Source organism: Taudactylus pleione, unplaced genomic scaffold, assembly GCF_031769625.1.
Source record: "Taudactylus pleione unplaced genomic scaffold, aTauple2 ptg000016l, whole genome shotgun sequence".
NCBI classification, from domain to species: Eukaryota; Metazoa; Chordata; class Amphibia; order Anura; family Myobatrachidae; genus Taudactylus; species Taudactylus pleione.
In genome coordinates this window covers 22236396-22252671 of record NW_028284418.1, presented here as the reverse complement: position 1 = coordinate 22252671, position 16276 = coordinate 22236396, and the positions used below count along the sequence as shown (strand labels likewise).

The window sequence follows — 16276 nt, the reverse complement described above, 5'->3', positions numbered from 1 at the left end:
TCATCCACAGAGCACCCACCCTGACACACCTGGCCTCAGTTGGGATCTGTTCTTTGCTTTTATGTATCACTGACTCCCTCTTCATATTTTGAGAGTGTTTCTGGAGTACATTTGACTTCTTTCTCCACTTTCCATCTCTTGCCATTAGGATTGTTTACAAACTGCATGCCTGTGGCTGGAGGCAGGGTATATAGGGAGGAGGACCAGTGAATGCTGGGAGCTTTAAAGCTGTAGCTGTTTGGTGCAATGGATCTCTCCAACCACATACCCCCAAGGTAAATTCTGTGGTCCCTATGGACCTTGAAGAGAAAGAGTTAACCAAGGTATGTTATACCATAACTGTTATTTTCTACAAAAATAGGTGTTTTATCCACAGCTATAAAAACATATTAACAATCACATTATATACTTAATAGTAACCAATTACCAGAAATAATTTGTGGTTATACAGGGAACAGGTCACCATGACTCAATCATCTGCAATATATTATTATATTATATTCAAGACCACTTTTACCTGATTTCCCAGCCGATTTACTGGTGGAGTCTTTCGATATTGGCACAATGGTAGGGCTCAATGTTGGGATGGCAGGAAGTAGGTTTGAATTTACAGGCAAGAGAGGCGATGAGTTGGGAAGTGGGGGCAAGGCAGGTGCTGAATGTTGAACTGTTGGGAGGAGAGGAGATGACGTTTGGTCTCCTGGGAAAAAAGGTGTTGCATTCTGGGCTAATGAATGGAAAGATGTATCATAAAGGACCTGCAAAAAAACCCCAATATAATATGTTTTGTATGTTTGTATAAAATATATAACAAACTATTTGGCAATGAAACAATAAAATAGAAAGAATCTATCCTTTATAAACTCATAGGCATACAAAGTGGATATTTAGAGCTGTCAAGGTTTTTTGAGCTAGGTGTCTGGTTAGGATAGGAATACTGATACTGGTATTGTCCACATGTCATATTAGAACAGTTGGACTTCAGGAAGATGATTTTGTTCTATTTTTTTTTTACTTTGTTTTTTGAAGTCTGAACTTATAATAAGACCCAGACAAAACATATCCCTATAATTTTATTATTAGTATTACCTATTGGATGCCAACAATGTGTTATTTGTATAAAACCTCCAAGCCACCATTGACAGTATGCCCATCTCCATTTTCTAGCTTATGCATGCATGAACCGGTCACTGTGGCCGGGAATCGTGTGCTCGTAGTACACAGACTGGACGCTACTTTGAGTGACAGCGCCATTTGTGGGTGGTGACGCAGGCGTGTCTGAGCTTTAAAACGGAGTTTAATGGGTGTGCATAATTAGCAAAGTAGCGTCATTGAAAACGTCACTTGGTTGTATTTTTTAGCCTGAACTGATTGCAGTGTTAATGAATTTAGTAAACCAACATGTGACTAATGGTTAAAGTAGTTGTGTTTTTCTGTGCAAACTTGCTGTTGGTATTTAAATTTTTCTGCTTAAGATATGTTCTTACAATTCTAAGAAAAATTTATCAAAATAAAACTGCAAATGTGGTTGGACTTCTGCATACAAAGTAGCCCTGCAAAGCCTATTATATTTAAAAAGCTTTTTAATGTGTTTGAATGCTGGTAGCAATAAAGAGAAATCATACATAATAGTTAATGTAATAATATTATGCAGAACATATTTCTTAGCACAATAAAATTACACCTATGCCTGCAAAATGTTAATTGTTGGTTACTGACACTTTACTTTGGCTGAGGCAGCCAACATAATACCCAACAGAAAAACATATGCAACATAAAATGTAGAGAGAAAAGCATATAGGCTGCTTCTTAGACTGTCTGTCTGTGTCTTCACCTTTAATGCTTATGCCGCTACAAAGTCATTTTTTAAAATGGGCGACTTCTTCACTGGACCACTTCTCCACTCTTTTCACTGCTTGATACATCTCCCCCAGTGAGACTGATGCGGAGTTGAATATAAGTCAGTTTGCAGAGTTGTATCTTGCATGGTTTCATGCTCCACATGCTCCAGAACCAAGTTAATAACACTATGAGCTCTATTTATTAGCATTATTTTTACTATTCACATTATTTTAGTTCACATAAATTTACTAAAGGGCAATTGGAGTAGAATTCATAAAATTCTGCTCCAAACACTAATTATCACATATTTTTGTAAGCAGATCACATTTCCCATAATTAATTGCAATTGTGAAATGTGATCTGGCCAGAGTTACTAAAAATAAATTGTGGAAAAAATACCAGGGGAAGCCATGTGATAATAACGCCACCTGGAGATGGCGTTACCCAGGATTTCCCCTGGTTCCCTGAGTCCTGCTCTACTCTAACAGGCAGTGCAGAGCCAGGAGCTGTCCCCAGTGATCAGCAGTGTGGTCCAAATAGACCACAAGCTGACGACTACAAAAAAAAAACAAAAAAACTTACCTGATTCCAGGGACCAGAGATCGGTGCTCGGGTAATGTCCTCTGGGGCTCCAGTCAGCTGGTCTCCCAGTTCCTGCACTGTGACACCGGTCAGATACTGCATAGCACAGCTGACCAGGGTCACAGTGCAGGCCGGGAGACCAGTTGACCAGAGCCCAATAGGACATCACTGGAGCATCATCACTGGAGGTAAGTGAAAGGGAGGGGGGTCGCAGTCGCGCAGGGGGGTAATGGTGCAAAAAATACAGTGAAAAGACTGCGGTCAGGATTCGCAGGGACGGAGCTTTTTCGCAAGCTCTGTCCCTGCAAGGGATTTTGATAAATCCTTGTGATATTTCCTCACACTACAACCGCATTTTAAGTGTGGATTGTAGTAAATAGAGCCCTATGTAACAAATTTTTCATCCTTGGGTATTAAGGGCTGTTCCCTTAATTGCTTATGTCTCAAAATTTCAGAAATTGGCATTTATTCCCCTCAAACTTTGCTTTTGTGAACAGGACATTTTATACTTTGAATTTTACCTATTTTAGATGAGAAAAGGGCGAATTTGCATTACACAATGTAGTTCAGAAGTGAGTAGCTTTTTGAGATTTACGATTTAACAGTACATCACTTTCACAAATCAGCCCCCAAATGTAGTCTCCCATCATGTTCTCTTTATACGCCCCTTGATTGCGCCATTCAAACTCCAGTATATCCTGGTGGAAGCGCTCACCTTGCTCCTCTGAGTACTCTCCCATGTTCTCCTTGAATTTCTCAAGATGAGCATAAAGATTATGGACTTTGAGAGATATCCTGCACCCCATTGTGCCAAAGTTCTCAAACAACTCTATGTAGTTTTTGGCATTGACATTGCCCAGGAAGCGCAGAACCACTGCGATAAAGCTGGTCCACGCAGCTTCCTCCTTCAGAGCGAGCATCTTTGGGAATTCCTTGCACTGCAGGATCTTAATCTGTGGTCCCGCAAACACACCGGCTTTGACCTTTGCCTCAGACAGCTTAGGGAAGAAGTCTTGAAGGTACTTGATGGCTGCCAAATCATTATCTAGAACTCAAATTGTTTCATAAGGCCCAACTTGATGTGTAGTGAGGCATCAGCACCATCCTGGAGTGGCTCCCGCTTGGTGTTATTCGCCCCCGCACAGAACTCTGGGCCTGCTTCAGCAAGGAACGCAAAGGAGAGAATGCATGCACTTGGCCAATGGTTTTGCACTGCGCATGTGTATGCATCGTACTGCGCGTGAGCGAACTAGCCAGTGCGATCGAGTTATGGTACGCAGACTACACGCTGACAGGAAGTGCCATTTGTGGGTGGTGACGGGGGGTAGTCAGGCAAACACAGGCGTTATAACGCCATAATGAAGGTGTGCATAATTAAGGCAGTGCGGTGGCATATGCAGCAATACCGTAAGCTGTACACAGGAAGCGACCAAAATCCTGCGGCAGGTCAGGTCAACCACTATTGTGCGTATGGATCCGATGGTTCTCGATGTTACCGATGTTTACGCTATCTTATGTGCTGATCAGGCTGTGAGTAACGGGAGATGGGTGGCTTAATATGGTGCTGAGCATCTACATCTTGTGCTGCGGTCGCCGTGCGCATTCATTGATTAGCATATTCTTGCAGCAGACGGGTGTGTGCCTCTGTTAGTGTGCGTTCCTTGCTGAATCAGGCCCTCAGTCTGCTGTGGCCAGTGTCGTCTGTTGTGGTGCACCTTGCTGTCCCAAAGGCAAAGAAAGCAGAGAAATGTGGTAAAACCACCTTGGAGACCCATTAGGAATCCCACCATTTTGAAGTCTCCCCGGGCAATATGAATCAGCATGTGGAGGTACAGTCAGTGTTATTGGGCTCCCCTCTGGAAGAGCTGGACTGCATTGCAGCACCCACGTTGCAACCGCACTGAAGTATCAGAAATGTCCTAGGAAATAACATTTTTAAATATATCTGACCCGGTCACGAAAGCATAGTATGTGGGGAATAATTGGCATTTTCTGTACTTTTGGGGCATAGGCAATTGAGAAATAACACTTCAAATACACAGACAAACAAAAACTGTATATTTGTTACATATTGTAATAGATTTATCTTCTTGACTGCAGGGTCATAACTATGCTATAATGGGGCTTTCTCACCTAGGTAATATTCCTATGAGGGAGTGTCAACAGAATTGCTGGCTATGCAGACTGTGATAGATGTGTAACTAGTCTACGCCTGCTGTCAGCTGGATCTTTTCCACAAAGGATAGTGATGGTGCCAGTGGGCTCTTATCATAATGGGTATTAAACCAAACATATATGGATAGGAATGTTTCATATACAGACATGAGTACAACTCTGCATAAGGGTGAATATACGCATTCAGGGCCTGATTCAGAGCCGGACGCTCTGACCAGAGCGCTGAATCAGGGCCCTCCTCCCTCAACTTGGAGCGGCCTCATGGACGCTCGCATAGCTGTGGGTTACCACCCACAGCTATAGCGAGTGTCCATGATGATGGTCGCGATGGTCAAGACCATCGCGACCATCGGGCTTGCGACAAGACCCTGCGGTAGGGTCTCGGTGACCGCAAGCCCTGGAGTGATTTTGGCTCTATCAGAGCCAAAATCACTCCCACTGACATCACTACTGATGTCAGTGGGGCCGGACTCAGACGGTAGGCATTCCCATGGGAACGCCTCCGTCTGGCAGCCACGCCCCCGGCACGCCCACCAAAGGGGGCGTGCTGTCAATCAACATCGACAGCACGCCACCTTTGTTGCGAGACCCATAACGACGGCTTGGCCGTCGTTATTCGGGTCTCGCGCATGCACACGACGGAGCTCCCTCCATCGAGTGCATGTGCAATTCGGCACCATCGACGAGCTTGCGAGCATCCTGCGCTCACGAGCGGGTCTGAATGGCCCCCTCAGTTCCGTGCAGCAGTAATTACTTGTGTTCAACTCTGCATCAACTCCAGATTCAATATTTTTTTCTGTCTACCTTATGTAACAGCTACTATCTATGTCAGTGCTGCGGAAGTGCTCAAGGGCAGTACATATGTGTTTGTCTATGCCTTAGTAGGTAATAACTATACAAGTGAAATATACTTTGTGCACCTCTGTTGTAGCCTGCATTAAGTGAATGTAGCTGGAATGAGTGATAGTGGTGAGATCGCTACCTTCTTCTTAAGCAGGAAAGCGCATGAGGAACATGTATAACAAGGAGAAATGTCTCTCAGGACTGGGATTTGGTGACACAACTAGATTATTTGATTAAATAGACTTACATTGTCATACAGATTCTTTTTCCTTTTTTTTTATACAAACAAAAAGACAAGACAAAAATTGACTTTTTGGGGCACATTTATTTCACAATAAATGATAATTGTTAAGTATAATAAAATGTAACTTTTAATAGATACTATCCCCTAAAAAAAACAACTAAGGGTTCACAAATGGTGTATATCAGTACATTAATTTATTTAAAATCATATTAAATATTGTCGGGTTATGCGAGAATGTAAAAAAAATCCCTTTGGTTGTCAATACCCATTGGTCATTGGTGATCACATGGTCATGATACATAAAAGGAGTGTAATCTCTCAATATCTATTTTGAATGTTTGCAAAGATTTAGGGGTCTATGTACTAAGCAGTAATAAGTGACAGAGTGAAAAGTGATAAGTCTGTGATAAGTGCCAGCCAATCAGCTTCCAACTGTCATCTCACAGGCTGTGTTTGAAAAATGACAGTTGGGAGCGGATTGGCTGGCACTTTTCACTCTGTCACTTATCACTGCTTAGTACATAGACCCCTTGGTCACTTATACCCCTTTCAGACATACCGAGAATCCCGGGAATTTGGCCTGCTACGTATATCTGAAAGGTACCTACCCGGGAACACGTTTCCTGGTAGCCAACCCTTCAATCAACCAGGGAATTTCCAGTTACCCTGCTTATGTCTGAATGGTGCTACCAGGGAATTTCTCTCCCGGGCTGCACCAAGCAGCTTTTACATTGGCAACGCAGAACGTCCTATAGGACGCTCAGCACTGCTGCTCATTGAGTTGGAAGCGCAGTGCATCCTATAGAACGCTCAGCACTGCTGCTCATTACATTGAGTTGGCAGCACAGAGCATCCTATAGGACGCTCAGTGCTGCTGCTCACCACCCCCCGCGCCGGTGGCTGTAGCGCTAACAACCGACTCAGCGACAATGGCTGGGTCCTCAGGCACAGAGAACCCCAGCCGGATGCCGGGGACACCCGCCGGCGCTGGAGACCGCCGATGGGTCTCTGCCACAGCGGCCGCCCGCACTCCCGCTGGACCACCAGGGCAGATAGGTAATAAAATAAATAATTTACTAATAATAAAATAAATACAATGGCTGCATTGTGCTTGGTCGGCTGCCTGCTGCATGATGATGACATGATCAGTGGCAGCCGGAGAGGGAATAGGGTAGGAAGGGCAGAGGAGAGGCAGGTAATATTAAAAACTAAAAAACCAGGCTTATGTCTGAATGGTGCTACCCGGGAATTTCCCGGGTAGAAGCTATAGTGTGAAAGGGGGTCTCAACCAAATACCTGGGATTTGCACAGGAGACATTCCCGGGTCTGAGCAGGAAATTTCCCAGGTCGTATGTCTGAAAGGGGTATAATGGGACTAATTGACCACTATAAATAAATAAATAGATATTTAGAGATTACACTGCTAATATGTATCATGACCATGTGATCACCAATTACCAATGAGTATTGACACCCAAAGGGAATTTTTTTTATATTCTTACAGAACCCGACAATATTTGATAAGATTTTAAATAAGTAAATGTATTGATATACCCCATTTGTGACCCCTTAGGGGTCAATCCTATTCCGTGCGAAGGGTGCGCGGTGCCATTGCAATGGCGTTAAAACGCTAGCAGCAAACCGCACATCGCACCCTTCACAGCCTGACTCGACGTTGAATTTGCTAAATTTTGGTTGCAGCCCTATGGGGCTGCGAGCAAAATTTGGCGAATACGGGCTGCCGTAAAGTGCGCCACTGCAGCGATGACTCGCACTGGTGAGATCATCGCACGGAATAGGATTGGTCCCTTAGTTCTTTTTTTAGGGGATAGTATCTATTAAGAGTTAAATTTTTATTATACTTAAACAATTATCATTTATTGAATTAAGTGTGCCCCAAAAAGCAAATTTTTTTCTCGTCTTTTTGCTTCTCTCGCAAAAAAAAAAGGAAATAGAGTTTTAATAGTTAATATTTGGACGCACCACCAACCCAAAGCTGTGTAAGATTTTTCACTGAAAACAGCTATCATGTCGGTCTATTTATGATTAGTACATCGATTTATTTTCTGTCTAGTGCGGATTCAATCCTTACTTTATGAACATTGTCATACAGATGCCTGGGAGGAAGCTGTGGCAGCTGACTTTGTACTCCAAATGCAAACCTATTAAACAAATTGACAGAAAATAAGTGAGCAACATCAACAATTGGTAGTACCTATGTCAAACATGGTATCACATAGATGAAAAAAAAACAATCACCTCACATGCGCTATGGATTGTTCCAGCAATACACAATGTTCTAATAGTTTATAATCCATTTTTTTCAGCTGATATCACACAGAGTTGAGCTACAGTAATCGACCCATACAAATCTCTTCAATTTGAATCCACCACATACTGTAATTTAGCATCAGCATAATTTGGTTGAGAATACTATGTATGTATGTATAATGTATATAATCAATTATCAATGTATATATTATGAACATTATATAGTCTCTGTATTATATATAATGTATGTGGTACTATAAGCTTGAAGAAGATTAATTCCATATACCCTACATATTGGTTTCTGTGGTAGTGTTCTCCTGAATACAAAAGTTAAATGGAGAATTAACAAACCAATTTGTGGATTTCATAACTTAATCACATCAATGTGCAAATCAGCCACACATCAAATTTTAAAATGTTCGTTCAGCTCTAAACACATTTTACAAATCATAACAATGAAATCTACCTCATTTTATGACAGTTTCTTCATTTTTTTGTATCAATTCCTTATCATCTTACAATCTGAACAGATCAACGTTATATTAAAAGCATTACAAATCAAGGTTTTCAGACTGCACACATAATATTTTGAAATATACGGACCTCTAAAAGGAGAGACAAATTATAGTATCAGCCATAAAGCAATAAGTGTGAGAAAAAAGTTTTTGTATGTCTCACGGAATATTTACAGCCTCCGTTAGTTCCAGCAAGTCCAGCTGTGGGTACAAAGAGTTACTGCGGATCTCCTGAGGAGGAAGCTGTGTGTTGACAATATCTGTAAAGTGAAATTAAATGAATGTTATAAAATAGATGAAAATTAATTACTCAAACCATTCTTTACATCTATGGGGTCTATTCATATAGCAGTGAAAATCCTGTTAACAGTGATAACAGGGCTTGTCACAGATTTTTTTATTCATAGAAGGGGTTACCATGGAGAAATCTCAGGTTTCTCCAGCGGTGCCCCTGGTTAGTACACACATCGCTTCCCCATACAGTAGTATGGAGAGAGCAACTTATAGAAGCACGGAAAGCTCAGCTTTCCATTTAGCTTCTAGAGAAAAATTTGCCAGCTCAAGATGAAGTAATGTGCCCAGGGCCGAAACTAGGGCTTTTGTCACCCGGGGCAAGACAGTAATTTACCCACCCCCCCGGTAATTCTCCCACAGTAATACCTCCTTCAGCAGTGCACCTATAGTAATGCCCCTGTACTAGTGGCCATATGGTAATGTCCCCATGGTAATGCCCATATAGTGCCCATTTGGTAATGCCCCTGTAGTGACCAAATAGTAATGCCCCTGTAGAGCCCCCTGGTAATGGCACCTGTAGTGCCCCCTGGTAATGCCCCTGTAGAGCCCCCTGGTAATGCCCCTGTAGGTAATGCCACTGTAGGCCCCTGGTAATGCCACCTGTAGTGCCCCCTGATGATGCCCCTGTAGAGCCCCCTGGTAATGCTCCTGTAGAGCACCCTGGTGATGTCCTTGTAGTGCCCCCTGATGATGCCCCTGTAGAGCCCCCTGGTAATGCTCCTGTAGAGCACCCTGGTAATGCCCCTGTAGAGCCACCTGGTGATGTCCTTGTAGTGTCCCCTGGTCATGCCCCTGTAGAGCCCCCTGGTAATGCCCTTGTAGGTAATGCCACTGTAGTGCCCCCTGTTAATGCCCCCGTAGTGCCACATACACACACAAAAAAAAATACTTACCTTAAACCCCGCTCCTGTGACTGCCGCCGTCGGGTCTGCCTGGCTGCTCCTCGAAACTATGGGAGAGATGTCATGACGTCTCTCCCATAGTGCCTGTGGGGAGAGCTGGAAGCTGCAGCTCAGGTGAGAAATCCAGCCTCCGGCTACCGCAGCACTGCGGGGAAGGAGCCGGGCGCCCGCTGGTAATAACATCTCAGCGGGCGTCCGGCTTGGAGTCTACCTGCGGCGCCGAACCGGAGGACACTTGCGCCGGGTGCAGCGGTGCACCTGGTGCACGTACACCTCCAGCCCCCCTCTAGTTGCAGCCCTTGTGCCTCCTGAGGGGAGAAGAGCAGCGATCTGCTCTCCCCACCCCATTCCATGAACCTGGCCAATCAGCGGTGCCCAGGAGGAAAGTGGGAGAGAAAATCCTGATCCCTGTGTGGTTGGGTCTGGAACACTCTAATAAAAGGTTCCCGCAGAGTGGTATATGTTAGTGTGGTGATCCGGCATATGCGGTACTGGTGGAGCACGCTCACAAGTGATTATTCTGGGTGTCATGATCGCTATTGCAGCAATGTTTATAAACTATGGCCCTCATTCAGACCCACTCGCAAGCGGGCGCACGTACGTTAGGCGTACGTACAAAATTATTTAAATTCAATGGCTCGCTCGTATTTTCGTTCGCATCTAAAATTACTCCCTAAACTCAGGTGACCCTCCTCTAACTAACGAGCGTGCGAAATAGCGAGCGTACATCCCCGAAATGGCTTGAAGGGAACGCACACACAAGTATAAACCGGAAGTGGCCTTGTCAGATGTCGATTACCTGCTCCTTTATTCTGCCTACCTCCATCAATCGTATCATGCCAATCAATGTATCAGTTAGCTTAATTGTTGTTTTTTTTTCAACACAATGCAAGAAACTTTACTCTTGTCCGTGTTTGTGTTTACCCGCAGAATACGTACGGATGGAACATTCGCTTTTATTGTTCCAAAAACATGTGAACCACAATTAAACAATTGTTCTATTGCTGTGGATCCCCGCATATTTCCCTGGGTTCATTTCTTTATTTAAATTTGCTTACGCATGTCACTGCATCAAGCCTATCATAACTCTCCAGAGATTTCTGGCCCTGTTGAACACATGACTCATACACTAACCAATAAAATTGCTCCTGTTAATTTACAAAATACATTAGCCAATCAGAAATTTTTTGCACACTTTATCAAAAATGATTTGTATGAAAAACACCATTGCCATCATGAGAGCCTCCGCATTCACCAGGCGCGAGCTGCTGGTGCTTACGGAGGTGATGGATCACCGTATCACCAGCCAGCCTCCACCCATCACCAACCGGCAGAAGCGCTCCGCGTATGCGGAGGCACGGTCCCGCCTGCGGTCCTTTGGTTCACGCCGCAACATCGGGCAGCTGGAGCGCAGGTGGTCAGACCTGCAACGGCGAACGCCCCGCTTGCTGGCATGCTTTCGCATGCAGATACAGGAAAGTAAGTGTTATGTATTGTGGTTTTCATGTTTGTGTTTGTGGGGCAAACTGCGTGTGCATGTTTTCCTGTCTGTCCTATTTATTATTTGTCCTCATATCTGCGTGTGCATGTTTTCCTGTCTGTCCTATTTATTATTTGTCCTCATATCTGCGTGTGCATGTTTTCCTGTCTGTCCTATTTATTATTTGTCCTCATATCTGCATGTGCATGTTTTCCTGTCTGTCCTATTTATTATTTGTCCTCATATCTGCATGGCCATGTTTTCCCTCTATTTCTGTTTTTTTCATTCTACTCCTATTTGCCTGTTTTTTGTTGGTGGGTTTTTTTTTTTTGGGCCCCGGATTTGGCCAGAAACTAACCTCAATTTGTTTGACATATTTTAGGTGGACAGCCAAGACTACGCCGTCACCGTCCGGCCAGACGCCGTTCCCGCCCACTATCCCCAACCCCCAGCCAACACTCCACCCCAAATATTTCCCCTATACCCCACTCCTCCCCAGCCTTCCAAGACCCTCTCCCGGAACTGTCGGGCCTCCTTCCCCTCCGTCCCACTTCCCCCTCTCCTCCACCCACCCCTCTTCCAATTACCCCCTCCCCGGAGTCCGTCATTACCCCTCCCCATTCTTTGGGGAATGAAGGCTCCTCCGAGGAAGAACATGGAGGGACTTCCGGAGCTCCCGTTTTGGCTCCCGGTATGTTTTTCTTTCGCATTTATTTTAAGCACAAACTGTTTGTATGTAATCATGTGTCGTGCCTTTATTCGTGCTTTTTTGGTTTACTTTTGGTGATTTAGCAGTTTGCCTTTACCTCTTCCTGCTGATTTCAACATACACATATCACACCTGTGGGAATTTGTACATAGGCCTTGTATTTTTGGCAGCACCCCCTTTTTGTTTTGGTTTCTTTTTTTTAGGTTTAGGAGTGATTTCGTTGGGTTTTTGTTTTTTTAATCTGGATTCCCTATTGTTTTATTAATCCACACACTTTTCTCACCCACAGAGGAACAGAGGCGTCGGCAAGAGGTGGACGAATGTGTTGCCCAGATGCGCCAACATGTCAGTGGCGTTCTTGTGGGCCTTGACCGGCTGTCTGGCATCCTTCGCCAGTAGTTTTTTTTGTTTATTTTCGTTTTCTAAATAAATTTTTTAGTTCTAATATACGTTCTGGCTCATTCTTTTTTTCCAAAACAAAAATAGTTTTCCCTGACATAAGTAGACTGTTCCTGCAAGGATTTCCCTTTTTTAAAAGTTAGATTGTGTTTTGTATTTGTATGTTAAACAGCCACAAGAAACACATAACAGTAACAATGTCATTTCCCTTTTTGGGTGTAGTGTCAATTAGATATTTCTACATTTTACAGGTTCCTAGTTGGTGTGCAAGCTGCTTAGGCCAATCTTCCAAATCCAAAGGTTTGGACAGGCTTCCTTTTGGTGTGGGTTGGGAACCTGAAAACATATTTCAGTTTACATCAACTGGTGTCAGTACTGGATTACCCCTTTGTCAAATGTAAGGTGTGTTAACCTGGTTACACTTGCTGTTAACGTCCAAAAAAAGGAAGACCATTTCACTCTCCAAACATTTATTCACAACATAAATGAGAAATCAAAGTGGTCACTCCCAAAAAAAAAACACAGTGATAATCTCAAATACAACACATACAAATAAAATATTTAAATTAAAAAAACAATCAAGAACTGGTTGACGAAGGACCATGCCAACATGATTCCACAAACATGGCGTTGCAATATGGGTTCCAGAATATATGCCCAAAATCACCAGATCCAGGTTTGGTAAGGGTAGCAGGAAGTAGTGAGCGTTGGAGTGCCAAAGATTATGTGAACAAACAGAAGATGGTGAAAAAAATAAAAATAAATTAGATGTTCGCAAACAAACACAGACACATTAGGTATAAACACTGTAGTTTTGGTAAAACTTACCTAAAAAATCTGGCCACAACATCATCGCGTATGGCCCCCCCACATCATGACCTCCGACCAACCTCGGGGGGGCCATCCTCAGGTAAGGCATCCTCTGGCTGCATTGGGACACCACTGCTTATGGCGATGTTGTGAAATATCCCACACAGGAGCACAATTTTCGACACCATATCCGGCAAATACATGAGCTCGCCACCAGAGCGGTGGAGGCATCTGAATCGGCCTTTTAAAAGGCCGATACAGTGCTCCACCACTTGCCTGGTGGCTGTTAGTGCGGAATTATACTCACTTTGTGGGCCTGGTGTGGGAGCCAAATAAGGAGTGAGCAGCCAGGACATGCAAGGGTATCCACTGTCTCCTGTGAAAAATAAGAGACAACATCAGGAACACTGTGTATCAAGCTTAACATTGTTATGTACTAAAGGTCTCCACTTACCCAGAAGCCACGCATCACCAGCTTGTAGGTTGGTTAATTTCGGCCATATCCCTGATTGCCGGATGACGAAGGAGTCATGTGCACTTCCTGGTAATTTAGCATTCAGGGACAGGATCTGGAGGGAGGCATCACATACCACCATTACATTCAGGGAGTGATAGTGTTTCCTGTTTCTAAATATTGCCTCCAGCCGTGCTGGAGGCTGAAGTGGTATGTGAGTACCATCCACAACCCCTATGATGTGTGGGAAGCCAGCTATTTGGTAAAAATTGGCCTTGGCCACACTAAGGGCACCCATATCCAAAGGCATTTGAATAAAATGATGGAGGTGCTTGAAAAGTGCCTCCATCACTGCCCTCAGGATCCGGGAAAAGGAGGATTGGGAGATGCCCGCCACTATTCCCACCGTTGTTTGAAACGATCCTGAGGCACAGAAATGTAACACCGCCATAAATTGCGTCAGTGGTGGTATTGCTGTTGGACTGTCAATTTGCCGCTCAAGATCACTTTCTATTAATGAGAGAGTGTCTATGATGATTTTGGGAGGTAGACGGTAGCGTCTTAAAACCTCATCATCGGGCATTCCAAAAAGGGTGACACGTGTTTGAAATATCTGGGGCCTTGCATGCCTACGATGCCTACGCCTGGGACGAGATTGAGGTTGGTCGGCTTCCGGGAGCAGGGCCAGAACAATTCGACCCAGATCTACCTGAAATTCAAAGTTTACAATGTAAGGCTTTTGAGCCATCCCAAAAGTAACATAAAACAACTTAGCTTTATGATACCATCCATAGCTGCTTACATGCCGGGGTATTGTCATGATACGTCAAAACTGTAAACAAGCCAAAAATTATACATCAAAAATTTACAGGGTGAATTTATGTTTGTCAAATTGGTGCAAGCCAAAACATAAAATAGGCGAAACACACATTTGGGCATCGATCAAAACAACATTGCACACCGTACGTCAAATAGGGGTCAAATGTAAGCCAAAAATGGAAAAGGGAAAACAAAAACTGGTTTACATGATGAATAAGCATCCCAAAATGCGCAAATTAGTTCGCAAATGCAAGTCACTAGACCAACAGTGAAAAATGCGCTAATTAGTTCGCAAATTTCCCTCAAAAAGGTCTTTGGGTCCGCAAGCCAAAAAAATCTAAAAGAGATGAAATTAGTGTTAAGCTGAAAATATTAAGTAAAAAACAAGAAGTAGACACCAATTGGCCACAAGTTAGACTTCACCAAACTTACCAAATCAGGAAACGAGGCCCAAAAAAAACAACAAAAATGCGAACGGATAAACAAAAAAACTGTAGCAAACCCCAAAAATGCCAAAATCTGCCAAATCCTCCAACCGTAAACCACAAACTCCAACCAACTTAACCGCCAATAATCCAACAACGCAACCTCGAATCCACACACACCAAGCCATAAATAGTGTTTATTTTCCCGCACAAATTAAGGATGAATCATAGGGACGCACAATCAATGATGCGGCCGCAAACTAAGGACGCATGTATAAATACGTCACAAAATCACATAGAAATTCTGGATGATTTCATGCTGGAAGCAGAGACATGGCTTCAAACCAGGGAAACAATGGGCAAAATTCCGGCGGTAAGGTCTTCATGCATTTTGTCTCAATGATTATTTTCAAACATAATATTGTGCAAGTTGTGAAGTGGCTAAATCCGCATATTTACCCAAATAGGTGAGGACGATGACATTGAAGAGACTGCTGGCCCCAGTCAACCCGCCAAAGCTGCCAAAAAAAAAAGGCAGCCACAATTCACAAGAAATGAGATGGAGGTTTTGATCCAGAAGTGTGTTGACATCCTGCCCCAGGCAGACAGGAATATGAGCCAAAGCCAGAAGGGGAGAATGTGGGAGGAGGTCGCCGTTGCTGTCAATAGGGTGGGTGATTATGTCCGTCTAGCCCGGGATGTAAAAAGGCGGTAAGTAAACACTTTCCCACCCTATAAACAAGCCCCATTTTAAACAAAAGGATAATGGTTCCAATTTCATTCCACAGATGGGGCGACTTCAAATATCGTCTCAAGCAAAAACTTGCCGACAGGGCTAGGCATGCAAGGGGGACAGGTGGGGGTCCCACCCCTGTGTCATTGGAGTTGACAGACTTAGAAGAGCTGGCACAGGGGTGTGTGCAGCCTGTGGAGGTGTTTGGCGTGTCCAACATGGATACGGACATGCCAGACTTTGCGGCTCCTCATGTTGGCCCAGGTAAGTCTTGTGATGTCACCAACTCTGAAATGCTATTGTGCCAATATGTAGATTCTAATGTGACTCTTTTCTCATTTTTCCAACAGAGACACAGGCGGATGAGTCTGCTCCAGAGGGGAGCCTTGGCCGCAGAATTTCTGCTGGCTCTGCAGGGGAGGAACCAGTACATCCGGCTGAGGACCCTGCAGAAGCCAGTCCAGGGCGTGCCCCCTCGCAGGCAGTGGGCCTCCTCACAGAACTCAATTTAAAATCGGATTTCCATACGGAGATTCTGCAGAGGATGGACGCCAGTCTGATACGGGTGGCTGAGGCCCTGGAGCAAAATGCTGCGGCCAACGTGACCATTGGTCAGGCCCTGGCGGAAAATACCAGGGCCAACATCCGCATCGCCGATGCCCTGGAGCAGCTCGTTCGCCAGCACATGGTGGAGCCGACCTCCCTTCCTGCCGGAACATCAGGATCCTCCACCTCTGGCACAACATCAGCCAATCCTCCAAATGTGCCTAGCCCTGTGC

At 44.2% G+C, this 16276-nt stretch overlaps 1 protein-coding gene across 1 annotated transcript in view; it reads right to left on the bottom strand.

Annotated features, from left to right (window-relative positions):
• Positions 1-16276, bottom strand: part of TOM1L1 (target of myb1 like 1 membrane trafficking protein) — a 202183-nt gene that overhangs the window by 27812 nt on the left and 158095 nt on the right. The window contains exons 11-13 of the mRNA XM_088473337.1: positions 8636-8732; positions 7779-7848; positions 518-758 (exon numbers count right to left, since the gene is read on the bottom strand). Coding sequence (XP_088329463.1) covers positions 518-758; positions 7779-7848; positions 8636-8732 — 408 coding nt within the window. The remainder of the gene's footprint in view (positions 1-517; positions 759-7778; positions 7849-8635; positions 8733-16276) is intronic.